General features: G+C 45.8%; 1 protein-coding gene across 13 annotated transcripts in view; it reads left to right on the top strand.

Annotated features, from left to right (window-relative positions):
• The window catches only part of plxna1a (plexin A1a), a 154,385-nt gene that overhangs the window by 81,416 nt on the left and 57,969 nt on the right, over positions 1-15,000 (top strand). For all 13 annotated transcript variants that reach the window (XM_081704502.1, XM_081704497.1, XM_081704500.1 and 10 more), the window contains one exon: positions 1,163-1,277. In XM_081704502.1, the coding sequence (XP_081560628.1) occupies positions 1,163-1,277 (115 nt within the window). The remainder of the gene's footprint in view (positions 1-1,162; positions 1,278-15,000) is intronic.

The raw sequence follows: 15,000 nt of genomic DNA, 5'->3' as shown, positions 1-15,000 counted from the left end.
GTCATAACATTTTGTCACTTATTTGCATTAACACAATACAGACATGTGCATCCACGCAGCTAGGGGGCCGGTATGGAAGGTTCGTCTCTTTTTAAGCACTAATTGCATTCTAATGTGTGCCTTAAATACTCTGATTGAACCAACTCTCTGGTGTATTCAGTCCTAATGAGTGTGTCTGGCCATGGGAATTATGCCATGCCTCTGGGCGCGGTGGCCCGGTGTGCTTGTGTACTGCTGTCCTGTTTTCTGCGGGTGGTGTGAGCGCGACATCACGGAAACGGGCTTGGGACCTGCCGGAGCCTTTGGCATCGCAACCCGGAATGTCTCGCTGCGCGTGCATGGGTCAAGCCGACCGTTTCCGCGCGTGACGCATGCAGATGATTCGGAGTATCGATATTGGTGCATGCAAACAAACACATTGAATGCACCAGCTTCGTGTGTGAGTGGGTGTGAGTGGGTGTGTGTGTGTGAGTGGGTGTGTGTGTGTGAGTGGGTGGGTGTGCGTGAGTGGGTGGGTGTGCGTGTGTGGGTGGGTGCGTGTGTTGAGTGTGTGTGTGCGTGTGTTGAGTGCGTGTGTTGTGTGTGCGTGTGTTGAGTGGGTGGGTGCGTGTGTTGAGTCTGGGTGCTCACGAGTGGGTGCGCGCGCGTGTGTGTGTGCACGCGAGTGCGTGCGGGTGGGTGGATGCGCGTGTGGGTGTGTGGGTGGGTGGGTGCGCGTGTGGGTGTGTGTGAGTGTGCGTGCGCGGTTGTGAGTGTGTGTGTGTGTGCGGTTGTGAGGGTGTGTGTGTGAGGGTGTGTGCGGTTGTGAGGGTGTGTGTGTGCGGTTGTGAGGGTGTGAGTGTGTGCGCGGTTGTGAGTGTGTGCGCGGTTGTGAGTGTGTATGAGGTTGTGTGTGTGTGTGCGTGCCTTTCTTGTCTTCTTTCGTAGTTTCTCTTGCATCTCATTATCGTCTTGACTTGCTTTCATCTCTTATTTAGCAGCGCGCTGGTCTTGTCTCTTTGTCGGACACGTCTTTGATCTCCTCCTGTCCTCTCCTCCACATCTCCCCTAACGTGGGAGGCGCTGGGAGAGAGGAGGAGACTGGAACTCCCGAAGGTCTCCTCGTCAGCTCTTGACATTTGTATAGTGAGGACACCCTGTCTGTCTCTGACTTTCTCCACAGATGTCTCTCCTGTGTGAATGGCTCCTTCCCCTGCCACTGGTGCAAATACCGACACATGTGCACCCACAACGCCAACGAGTGCTCCTTCCAGGAGGGCCGCGTCAACGTGTCGGAGGTGAGACGCAGCACACGCTTCCTCTGGTGTTTAGTATGACATACATGGGAACACGGGTGCACACACACACACACACACACTCTTTGTAATGCCCTGCAATATGTGTACGTGCAAGGGTGTTCATACATTTAAAAAAAAATTCAAGTTTTTACAGATTTGTACACATACACACACACACACACACGCATGCATGCCCAGTACCACCCTCTTCGGACATGTATATGTGTGAGCATTCATTCATGAATACACATTTCATGTGTGCGCGCACACACACACACACACACAGTCATATCCCATTTTAAACCTCGCCACCCTGTTTGCTGCGCCTCAGCAGCTGTTATAAGGGGAGCAGGCTGGATTTGTGCACTTATAAGCACCACTGACTGAATGACTATGCAAATTGTATCGTGTTCTACATTTCCAAATGCTACATTTGCATAAAAACCAATATCAATCACATCTTTGCTTCTCACCCAGACTAGCACAGGAATGGCAAGCAATGCTGGGGTACAGGGCTTTATGATTACCTACCCCCACCTCACACACACGCGCACACACACACACACACACACAAAAACAAACACAAAAGCCAGTTGCAAATATGCCTGCATATATATGGGGAATATATAAGTACATAAGCACATCTGTATTCACGCTCTTTCACTTGTTTGAAAAGTCATATTGTTCTCGTTCTCTCTCACACACACACACACACACACACACACACACACCCCTCAATCAATCACAAGCTGAATCGTCTCAGGAGAGAACTTTAAATCTCCAACCATGTCAGGTTATCTGGGTTTTTTGGTGTGTGTATGCACATGCCTATGTGTGAGTGTGTGAGTGTGTGAGTGTGTGTGAGTGTGTATGTGTGAGTGTGTGTGAGTGTGAGTGTGTGTGAGTGTGAGTGTGTGTGTGTGAGTGTGTGTGAGTGTGCGAGTGTGTGTGTGTGCGTGAGTGTGTGTGTGTGTGTGTGCGTTTGTGCGTGTGTGTGTGCATGTACGTGCGCAGGCGCGTGTCTAGATGCCCTTATGTCCTCTCTCCCCATCACCTTCCTTCCGTTAGGGCTTTACATCGTGCCGTATTTGTGGTATTAATTGGTCATGAGCTGTACCATCTCAGTCCCATTATTAGGTGCCCTTTCTCCATGCTGAAGCCCATCCCGCCGTCCTGCTACATGTGCTCTTGGCGCTATTCCTTGAGGAAATGACATGGATTAAAGCTCCCTGTACTTCCTGTACAACGAGAGCACGCAATGTCTGTGAAGCAACTGTCTTCGTGTGATTGGAGCCTAATCGCGGTTGAGAGAGACCCATTACAGGGACAGTGAGGCATGCACGGAGTGTGTGTGTGTGTGTTCTGTCTGCATGCATTCACTGGAAGGCAGGAGCTAATGCAGAAGTGAACGACGGGTTTACTGCTAAAAGTGTGGGATTGTCAGGAGAAAATGAGGAGATCATTGCTTGAGTCTGGGTGTCTGGTACCGTCTTCGGGTTAAGTCTCTGTAATAAGCAGTGGTTGGAATGAGATTCTGAGATGTCTCCCCATCGCTCCCTAAATCTCTCTCCTGCTGTCTCACCCAACACTCCCTCACACCTCTTATTTCACTCGTATTGTCCTCTGTACTCGGCCTGACGTTATTTCTGCTTCCGCTGTCTTTTATGATTAATTGCGATGGTTGAATCGACGTGGAATCTTTTACCTTAAATTGTCTCGCACATACCAAGCCGGCCTTATGTAAGTGCAAAATAAAAACCTGTCCATCAGTGAATGCAATAAGCAACATTTGCAAATCAAATGTATATAAATCAACATTTGCCTGACAGCAGATAAACAGAGGAACACATTAAACCTGACCAGGCGGAAAATTGCTTGGGTGAGTTTTATTTGAGAAGTCCATGAGAAGAAATGAGAAGAAATAATCAAACACACAGTGCAGCTAATACATTTGTTCTACTATCCAGGGCCGTGTCCCACAGTCCAGGGCCGTGTCCCACAGTCCAGGGCCGTGTCCCACAGTCCAGGGCCGTGTCCCACAGTCCAGGGCCGTGTCCCACAGTCCAGGGCCGTGTCCCACTGTCCAGGGCAGCGTTCTACTATCCACGGTAGTTTTCCAATATCCAGGGCCATGTTCCACTATCCAGGGCAGCGTTCTACTATCCAGGGCGGTGTACCAGTATCCAGAATGGTGTTTTATTATCCAGGGCAGTGTTCCACTATGCAAGGCAATGTTCCATTATCCAGGACAGTGTCCCACTATGCAAGGCAATGTTCCATTATCCAGGACAGTGTCCCACTATCTTGGGCAGAACTCCACTATCCATGGCTGAGACTACTATTCTAGGCAATACTTGGCTAGAAATTCCCATTTGAAAAGTGTATCCCCCATGCTATTACCAGACACTTTTGTTTTTAACTTGAGGGATATACAGGAGTTTGACAGGTAGTTTTTCTTTCTCTTTTTTTGTTACTACACTACATTAAAAGGGTTGCTGAACTTTGAAGTTACCAAATCACAGCTTCAGGGAGAGGTATAAAGGTGCCAATTAGCAAAATGCATTGACTACAAAAGAATCCTGCCGGTGCTGACGTGGGTGCAGCCACACAGCCGTACGAGTGCTCCGATGCCCAGCTATTTGTTCATCTCGCATTGGCCGAGAGCACCTCCGCACCACTTACACACTGAGAGGATTCTGAATGTTCGCCTCACAGTGACATCTGCCTTGCACCCTAAAATGTTAATGACATCCATAGATCTCAAACCTGCACTGTTTATATGAGCTCGCTCTCTGCAAATGCAACAACATGGAGCAAGACCAAGGGGGGCTCGACAATCACAGACTTGGTTCTCTACGGGGTGGCGTGATTTTAATCTGCTCCCAGGTGGGATTTTAATCTGCTGTCATCTGTTTAGTGCATTCATGGCAACAATCCGAGAACATCCACGGGTGTCGGGAGCCAAAAAGGACGATATCCTTTGCCTGTGCTTTTGGCTTGATGGATCTGGGACTGTGTCCCCAAGGCTTTGTGCCGCACACATCTGGCTGCGTCGCTAAACCTACCTAGGACAGCAAGGTCAAAGGTGCTCCTGTGTTTATCAGAGGGGGTGCGAAGATGTGGCACTTCGTTTTATCCCCCAATCCCCCTGGTTGGATCCGGTCGTTCATAATCACGGATTATTGCGAGCCACTGGCATGCCGTGACCTCCCCAATCCTTTCCGGTGTATCCACATGACCCCTGGCCCCCTGAGCAAACACACGGGAAGCACAGTGGAGGACCACGGATAGGATTCCCAGAGTGGCGGAAAAAGGTCAGCTCGCACTTACGCATCATCATTTCGGGTTATTTCAACCCCTGTAACTGGAGACGTGACCTTCCTAAACACAAACAGCAAATTAAATTCCCACCAGCGAGTGCTACTATAGGGCTATTAAGGGTACGTATTACTCCCTGTCGGGTACTCCTCCGAGAACCCGATCGCTTTATCTGCAATAACTTGCCGCCAGCTGTATCCATGACTACATGGACACCGTAAACTTTTATCCAATTTTTTCGCAGAAGAAGTGGGCATTTGTATGCAAACCGTGACGTTATTGTGAAGTATACCTGTGACAAACCCTGGTTCACTTCTCAGGGGCAGTGGTAGCTCAGTGGTTAAGGTACTTGACTTGTAATCCACTGCCAAGTTGCCACTATTGGGCCCCTGAGCAAGACCCTTAACTCTCAGTTGATCAAGTTATGTCATAATTGTAAGTTGCTTTGGACAGAAGCATCAGATAAATGCCATGTAAAAGTAATGAGCTCAGCTGACTGTGTTCATGCAGGAGAACTGGGAGGTACACATGATAACTGAGTGGCCTGTACTTTAAAGAAAGGAGGAGTGACCGAGTGAAGGAGGTTTCTTGGATGAGGTGGAGAAATGATTTTCTGTTAAAGACTCCTCAGTCTGCAGAGCCTTGCAGCACATCACGAGTTGAGCCCTTCAAACGAGTAGGAACCCAGTACCTGCTTGGCCGGTTCCAGCCCAGCAATCCCGTGAAATCAGTTTTATGGTCATTTTAGGAAGCCGTGGATCTTCTCACGGATGCCCCTCCATACTTCCATGCCGTCACCTTTCCAGGGAAGGTACTGAGGGCAAAGATGTTGGAAGACCTCCAGTATGTGGGAATATTTAAGTTATTGATTAAGAGGAAAAATGAGGAACACTTTACTTCAGAGGGCTGTTTGTGACGGGACATGACACCTACATAAGCTCATGACAACTGACAGTCATTTAGAAAAGGCCGTTTTCAACCGGTGTGGGCCAACTTAAAGGTCGTTTTTGAGGATAAAAAATACCTATGCCAAGTGACAGACAACGTCGGCCTAAAGTTATTTTACCTTCCTGTTGTTGGAATGACAGTTGTCTACACGACGAGTGGGTTTATAGCTTATCATGTGTGTGCGTGTCAGTGATGTAATGCTAATGAGGTGACATAGATTACCAAGGCTAGTTGTAAAAGTGCAGTTTTACACCTTTAATAATGCTCTACTGTTACTCTTATGCTTTGTGGTATGATGGACATGAACAACTTACATTATAACAGCACTGTATAGTGAAGGCTTTCATTCTGTCAGCCATGGCACTGTAATGACAGAGATGTGACTATATTTTTCCAGCTCTTATGAAAGTTTGCTTTATGTTTTAGCTTATTAAGATCTCTGTGAGTACTTATGACAGCGCCATGACATTCTCATGAGGTCAGAAATGTGCATAATGCTGTCAGCTTTCAATATTTACCAGTGTGTTACAGAGTAGCATTAACCATGAGTGCAGAACAGGGGTTTTCAGTGCTCACCTTTGTTCAATCTTCAAATGACACCTGCTTGTTTATGTAATATTAGTTGTATGTTTACATTTATGGCATTTAGCTGACGCTTTTACCCAAAGTGACTTACAAATATGACTGAGTACAACTTGAGCAATTGAGGGTTAAAGGCCTTACTCAGGAGCCCAACAGTGGCGGTGGCAGGGATTGAACTGGCAACCTTGCAATTACTAGTCGGGTATTGTAACCACTGAGCTACCCTTACCGAACTCAAAATTGCTTTTATTTTGTCTCTTGTCCCGCCCCACCTCTCAGTCTGTTTTGAACTTCAGCGATGAACATGCTGCCCAATATTCGTTTTTGTTTTTAAGCCTTTAGGACGGTGTTGTTTTGACAGTGAGTGTTCGGAAACACCAATGGGAGTATAAAGACTGTAGGGGGTATTTAGGCTGCCCCTACAACCAAGTCAAGAATCCAAATGTCCAAAAAGCCACTGATCCAGATCTTATCTCCCCCTCCACACTAAAGCAGCACAGTTGCAGAACAACTGTCCAGTGTTTCCAGACATAATTCCGAATCTGTGCACCATTCTTACTTGCTTCAAGATCTCAACAATCGCTGCAGTATGTGTGAAATCGAACATTACAGTTCTGACTGCAGACCGGTTGTTTTAACTGTAATAAGAAGCACTGAGCATCTCATTTTGGCAAACCTCAAATGGCAGGCCACAAAAGACATTCCTGACCTCATGCCGTTTTCCTGGAGAGACTGCAGGTCAGTAAGTGACGTAGTAAAGCTTTACTTTGAACTTTGAACTTTTATCTCCAGACATCTCGGCACGTCTGTGTGACTGGTTTGGTCACAAGGTCCTGGGCATCTTCAGAACATGTATGAGCACAGACATGAGGAAATAACCACAATCTTGTCTTCTACTTATTTTGAACGGACCTTCACAACCAAAGCAGCAGCTTTGTTCCTGGATCCTGGGTGCCGTCCCATCACAGAAGGGTCAAAGGAGTAGGATAAGAACATCGCTTGGTTCATAAAGAAGGCATTGGAGGCCATTCTTCCTGTGACCAGTGAAGAAAATTCAACCCTCCACATGAAATACTGTTCCAGTTCTACATCTATTTGAGTTTGTCCTGACTTTATCCATAACTGACTGGTTTGAAGTTGCAGCTGTTCATTCCAAAGGTGAACTCGGCCCAATATGAGTCTGGACTAAGGACACTGCAGTCTGGTCATGATTTATTTCAAAACCTTCTGCAAAATCTGCATTAAGGAATATTAAGACTATTTTGTCCAGCTATTTGAGAAGCTCTGGGACTCTAAATGTGGATAAATTTCTCCTTCCTTCATCCCACAACAAAGTAGAGCTTGTGTTTTTCCAAGAGTGGTTCAGTATTCCACTATACACCATTTAGGCCCTGTGTAAGAGCTGTGCTGTAGTTATTTAACACTCCAAAGAGCTCTCCTAGGTCCTACTGCTTTGAGTTCTCTATATTCCTTTACCTAGAAGCACCATACTGTCCGTGGCTACAAACATGTACTTGCCCTCATGTTTCGGATCTTTGTAGTAAGTGTCCATATTTTCTGTTTATACCATTACCATCATACCGGAAGCTTCTTTGTGTAAAGTTCTTTGCATACATGCCTTTTTGTTGTAGCTGTGGTTGTGATTGTTGCTTTCTGAAGTTGCAGTTATCCAGTTGCGTTTTTTTTTTAAACCTCTGCAAGGTGCTTTGTGATGAGTATGTTTCTGCTGAAAGCAGGTAGAACTGTTCTTTTCCTTCTCAGAAGCTTTTCAAACTGTAAGACAATTGTGTGGCACTGATGTTTTGCAAATTGACCTGCAAAGGCGGCTTCGTGAAACTCCCTCACCATGACCTGCCGTTGAAGCCTATGCTGAAATGGTTTGTTCCTTACTGGGCACCCCCCCACCCACCCACCCCCAAACCCTCACTGGCAGCTAAAGAAAATGGGCAGAACTGCCAACACAGTACCCAGTCAGCACGACGAGCGGAGTTTGTTTGAAGGCCGCTGAAACTGAGGGTTTTCCTCAACATTCTTCTCAGCACACAAGCCTCATTAGCAAGGAGGGTCCTGGGAGACCAATGAGGCCTTTGATGAATAAGTTATGAGCTGATATATCACCAAGGAAACTCCTCCAGATTCTCAGGAGACTCGCCCGGTTCAGTGGTGCACTGCTTTGCGATTTCTCATCTAAACAAAGACACGTGTCACCTACATCAGCAGCAGGGTTGGCAGAGCCTCTCTGGGCTGTAGGCTCATTCCATCTCCATATACTTGCGCATACCGCTTAACCTTTGCACTGCGCTGTGTTTTTCATGTACTTTTTCTTCAGCGCCATCGTGAACAGGATCTTAAATGCTTTCTAAATGTTGCTTAAGAAAAGGTCAATTTAATTCTACATTTAAACACGACTTTAAATCTGTTTGGTTTAGGAGCAGTAGACCAAGACTTTGCACCCGGTGCGATGAATGCTTATTGGCAGATGCACAACTCAAAAAAAAAAGAAAAAAAAGAAAGAAAAAAAAAGTGTGTTTTTATTGCCTCTTATTTGTCTTAGAATTAAGGATTACAAGGAGTTTTGCCTCCTACGTATTCACAGTCCTGTCATAGTTTCCTGACCCACTTTTGGCAACAGCCTGAAATACGGTTGCTAGACAGCTGACTACTCTTTTTGCTGTAAAACACGTATGGATGGCAGTAGTGAACCCTCTATCTCTCTCTGGTATCTCTGGCCAGCTCGTCTGATTTACCACACACCTCATCTGGCCGGCAGGTGTTTCTCTCTCGCGTTTCTTCACCCCACCCTCCCCGACACAAATCCCTGCTGAAAGTCTGGCGCATATAAATACCCTGGCATGTCCAAATCTCTCATCTGCTCATCTGAGGACCGCTGATGACAGCTCTGAACAGCAGGCGGCCGAGGAAAGCCCAGCGGAGGTCCAGGCTGTGAATCAGTCCCCCCTTTACTGGATCCAGGAGCTGGATTTCAGACCCTCTCGTCACAGCTCCCTCTGGATCTGACTTGTGCTACTTTCATGCAGTTTTTGGTGGTCTACATAGAACAACAACGGGTATCTGCTCTAATGTACTTTTGAATGAATTCGCAAAGACGGGGATCCACCATGCTGTGACGTCCACAGCTCGAGGGTCCACGGCTCCGACTCTGTGGTGCTGGCCCTTGAAGAGGCATCTGGCACTACCACAGATCTGAAGCTTTAATTATTCAGCAAGTATTAAATCGTAATTTTACGGACGCCTAAGCGGCCGTCTGCATGATGGAGGCCGAAGATGAATTTCACATTTAGAAGTCAAGGACATGGTGCAAGTGCTCGCAGAGAGTCTCGGGAGGTGACCAGGGAGTCTCGGTGAGTCTCGGGAGGTGTCCAGAGTCTAGGTGGGAGGACAATCCCACATTTCTTGTGCTGTTTTAAATCACTTCACCTGAGGGCCGTGTACACTGAGGAACAGATACAAGTGTTCTCTGTTTCCAGCTAGGCCTGATCAAAGGTCTTCATTTATTCTGGCAAACAGTTAAAGATATTTGACCTGTGAAGGTCAAATGCACAGCATCAGAAAGACTGCTGTAATGTCAACATGAGTGTCACATAGTTTCACATAGTGTCATGCGGTGTCACACGGTGTCATGCAGTGTCACATTGTATCATGTATTGCTGGTGATGCATTCTACCTTATCTTCCATTTTGACTGTTGTGTTCATTTTTAGTCTAACGTGGGTGGACATGTGAAATCCCTTTTGTGTTTAAGAGTCTCTTTAATCTGACGTCTGGGTTTCTTTCTGTAGTTTAACAACTCGTTTCCTCAGAGCCTCGTTTCCTCGGAGCCTGTTACTCTCCAGTCAACAATCTCCGGGCTGCCTAATTAGATGGCATCTCTGTTCTTCATCTGTTACTTCAACTAGATTTGCCAAAGAGATTATTTAAAAAAGGCAATATTGTAAAGGAGGAATTAACGTTTGCTTGTGTGCTTAGCAGTAAAGTGGAGAAAAAAGCCCTGTATTAAGGTGTAATGGCACACTCAAGATCACGCGCATGGAAAAACAACATCTGCGCATTTAATTTCATGACCCCTGAGGTTAACTGATTGTTTCTTGCACACCTATTTCACTGAAACGATACCAGAGCAGAAGTGATGGAAATAAAATCAGATTGTGACCACTAAGGCGGTCTGGGCATAGTTCCATCCTGTAAGATAACTGGAGCCCAGATAAAGGATGGTGCCGTGCAATAAAGGAGGCTCTGCGGCCATTTTGAATTCTATATTGGCGTTTGGTGTGCCTTCTCGACATTGTGTTTTCGGCCCCAGATCTAATGATATGTGCCTCTCGCTCCCTGACCTGACAGCGTATTGTACTTTATGCGAGTTGGCAGAGAGGCACTTTTGTGACTGCAGCAGATCTCTAGGTGAGATCATACGCAAGCCTCTGACTCTCTAGGGAGATGAATTCATCATCTCAGGCCCCTTTCTCTTGGTCCCATTCTCTCCTGGAGCGCGGCCTGTGATCCATCTGGGTCCTGCTCCCCCAGAACGTGCCGCTTCAGTGGGCTGCCTCGCTAATCCGTGAGGCCTCTCCCAAGGCGCCTCCCATCCGTGTCGACCTCTGGCTGTCACTCAGGGGAATGGCTATCCATCAAAGTTCTCCAGTCGCGTGTGACGGATGCATCAACCCTGCGTTGCCATGGGGACATTGAGAAGGTGGACCTGAAGCACAGCAACGCTGGCATTGACGTAACCCCCAACATACAAGTGTATAGATATATAAAGAACATTCCAGGGAGTAACTGAAGTGTATCTTGGTGCTATAGTTAAAGAAGTAGAGGTAATAAAATGCACAGATAGTGCACAAAGTTTCCAGAGAGGTTTCTGGTTTCGGACGGAGGTCCGTCTTCGGCTGCGTAAGTTCACCTGTTGAAATTCGCACAACTCCGCTGATGTTACTCGTTCTGTCCAGCGTAATCTCAGTAGACTGAGATTAAAGGTCCTCATATGATGAGGATTAAAAGAGGCCATTTTAGCTGCTCTGAGCGTATGCAGAAGTACCGTGCAGACTAAACCTGTAGCTCACTGCAGTGACATTTCATCTTACTGTTACACAACAACGTTACTGGTGTGGGAAGACTGATTGGGTTTGACAGACTGATGTCTGTTCTACTCTAACAATATTCATAAATCACTTCATATAGCAGTAGGCTACTCTAATACTGATGACATTGTTTGCCATTTGTGCTTGGACACACCAGCTAACTAAGTAACTAGAATGTCTAATATGAGAAGTCTGTTGGGAACTGTTAAAGAACCACTGAAAGAACACAGTATTTACTAGGGAGCTCTGACTGGGGTTTGGGGCCAAGCATTGGAGTCAGAAACAGTTTGCACGGATCTCTCATCACTTATAATTAAGAGCTGATAATAGATCATTATTTGACAATAATGTATAATGTAATTGATTGAAGGCAACATGTGCAACATATTCCTCTATACTCATTATTATTAGTTTGTGTAGTTTGGTACCAGCTAAAGAGCTGTTTAACAAATATTTAAGCCTCCCTGAAAAGACATATCCAAATACTTCATACAGCAGTCCTCAACCCAACCTTTACCTGTTTTAAAAACCTGCCATGGCTACCGTTCTGTACCATAGCCCATTTCTTAAGCATCGACAGCGTATTTTCCTTTAGAAATACAAGCATCTTGGAAGACAGCCTGTTCCTCTTCTCCTCAAAAACATTTCGCCAATGTGCTGAAAAGCTGCACGCTCTTTACACTGTCGGGGTGGGCTCGCGCTGCTTCTGCGCGTGCGGGGAAGCGGCTTTTATTTACCCTGCCAGAAAGCACGCGGCTGTCTTCAAGACTCCTTACTGTCGCCGCTACTGGGTCCCCGACTGGCAGCTGAGCGACGGACAGCCGACTTGCTGAACTCACTTTATTGACTTCGTCTTGGCTTGCTTCTCACATTCGCAGTATCCATTGGCACGACGAATTCTCACATATATCCTGAGGTTGGTGGTATGAAAATGTCACTGTTGTGTTCCACCATGGGGGGATTTCTACGGCACAGACTGCATTTAATGCTTCATCTATTGTCTTTTCCCCCCCCAACACCTCGTACAACTGCCAGAGCACCGGAGCCATTTTAGCACGCTTCTTTTCTTCCACACAGAGTAATGACGCACGTATTTTGCGTCATCTGATCGGCTTTATGATCAGCGAGCTCCGATCGACCAATTTATAATGAATATTGTCCATAATGATCAGCGGCCAATCAATCAGAGCATCCGTAGTATACTGTAGTATACCATATACCCTAGAATACCATGTCGTATCAGAAATATGCACTTTCCTAAAATGTATTCAGGAGACAAAAGTGAGCGTCACCAATGACACTGTTGTGTCATTTAACTAACGTTAATGACTTAAACTCGCAACGCAAACCGTGGGAAGAACTTGACTTTGAAAAGTGCTGGAGATGAGATCGAGTAGTCCGCTCAGCTGCCCCTCACATGCGCGTTCCCATTAAGAAACCAAGTCCTCGCGCACACGCGCGCTCACTGAACAGAAATGCGTACTGGGACTGAAAGGACGTTTGTCAAGCATATCAGTGTTGACCAAAACGAGACTTGTCAGCGGGATTTGTTAAAATATGTTTGTAGTACAATTGCTTCGTGTTTATTTTGATTTCTTTTTAAATTGCGCACGAAACATTTATTTATTGTGATGGAAAAGTTATGACGGAGCTCACGTGTAATTGGTCACGTAATATTAGAGGCGTGGGCTGACCAAATACGCTTTTCCACATGGTCCTAGTGCTGTTTCACAGCCCGTTTGACCAGGTATCTGCAGCAATTCATTATACAAAAGATTTCCAGTATCCACTTTGTGTGGACAGAATCAGGCATTTCAGAAAATGGTGCGGACATACCCCCATCCCCATCGTATATAACACCTATGACACAAATAGGTTCTTCGCATTTTCGCCCAAAGAGTGGTGGGGACATACCCCCATCCTTACTTCATATATGAGCCATGGGCAAAGATTACAAACAGATCAGCTTTGCAATCTCTTCACTTAGCGTTACCTCAAGCCATTAATTTTATTTTGTAGTACTACATGCACGCGCGCGCGCACACACACACACACACACACACACACACACACACACATACATTCCATGGACAAAACGTGCAGTACTCTCTTAGCATATTTCAGCGAGGAAGAGGAGAGACTGACCGAGGGGGCACCATACATGCCTTCCTACAGGAGCAACCATAGGGGCTGTGTTTAAGCAAGGCAGACAGTTGACTAGCAGATGCCCGTTGCCAGGCATCACACGGAGCAAAGCCAAAAACAACAAACAAAAACCCTCAACCTTATCTTCTCCCCCGCCAATGCTACCCATAAGAGTTTAGTCTCCAGACGATATTTGCATGTGGGTTTCTGCCTGATGCACGTCGAACATCTGGTCCTCGACTATCTACAGTTCAGTCTTGCACCAAAAGTCTTGTCTTTTTGAAAGTCGACCAAGTGGATCAATCATTTCTGTGATGTGCTGACGGTTTTTTTTTTTGTTTTGTTTTTTGTAAATAATAAGTGCTACCAGGTTTCACATTTTAATTGAAGAAATATAAATGATTAAACTGTTTAGTAGTTTTCTTTCAAACTGAATCAGAACATCCAATAGAACCCTTCAAAACATATCGACTCCATATATAGGGGAAAGGAGCAGCCTAACTGAGTATGTATATGGACAGGGTTGGGCAGTAATGGAACACCTCAAATGTTCTGCAGTTCCTTTACAGAAAAATGGAAACTGTAAAAAAATTCCTTTACAGTTGGATTACTGGTGATTAATAGCAGGATTGCATTACTTGCATAGCTGAATAAGGATCACATTCTCTTTTATTCTTTCACCTTGTATCCTCCCTTATTCAGTGGTTCTAAGTGAACGGCTCCCATGACTGCAGCACTGTGCCCCGTGTTTACAGGTTTGCATGTCTCCTACCTGCTGTGTCGCCACCCTGGGTGCGTTTTGGGGTCTTTCATTTAATCCTCTTGCATTCTGGAAATGAAAACAGATGTACTTTTGCGCTTTGGGTGCAATTCATTCCTTTGCTTGTAATGCATACAACACAATTTAAGTGCTAATAGCTTCGCTGGTCGTGGACATGGTAGGCCCCTGTGTTTCATGTGGACTTGACGTTTAATCACAAGCACAATTTTTTTGCAACATGAACACAAAATGTATTTTTCACAGACATGGTAGGCTATGTTAAGTAAATGTGACCTTGAATCAATTAATGTTGCTTGTGTTTAGTTGACAGTAAATCACAGATTACTGCCAGTCGTTGATGCCACATTTCTCTTCATATACCCCACAGTCATTGTGAATTTATTAACTTCTGCTTGCACTCTTTAGTCATAATGCCATGAGAATGAAGAACCACCAGTTACGATCCACTATTTAATATGCACCCCTCAGCCGAGCCCTACGCAATTGTAACAGTACTACCGTCTCCAAAATGTAAAAATATACAAGTCCCTGATCGCCTACCACAGAAGAGGGTTTTTAATTGGTACTTACCAAAACAAGTGTCAGTGGATCGGTATGAATAACTTTGTTCTCACCCATGACATCACAAACCTATCTGGGATGTTTACAGTTTTTTCGGGAGTAGAGGGATTGAGATTTTTGCAGCCAAAGTCCTTCTTTGAAATGCGGGACCACTGTGGAAGAACAGGTTTATACTGACAGCTTTAACACATCTGCCGGATTGTTTTGAGTCTGCACAGAGGAAATCCCGGATCTTGGAACTCCAGGAGCTTGTGACGGCTCGTTGGTGGCCATCCTGGGGACCGCTGTTC

This window comes from Electrophorus electricus, chromosome 21, assembly GCF_041902795.1.
Source record: "Electrophorus electricus isolate QZ-2024a chromosome 21, ASM4190279v1, whole genome shotgun sequence".
In the NCBI taxonomy this organism is placed as follows: domain Eukaryota; kingdom Metazoa; phylum Chordata; class Actinopteri; order Gymnotiformes; family Gymnotidae; genus Electrophorus; species Electrophorus electricus.
This window is presented reverse-complemented; position numbering and strand designations above follow the sequence as displayed.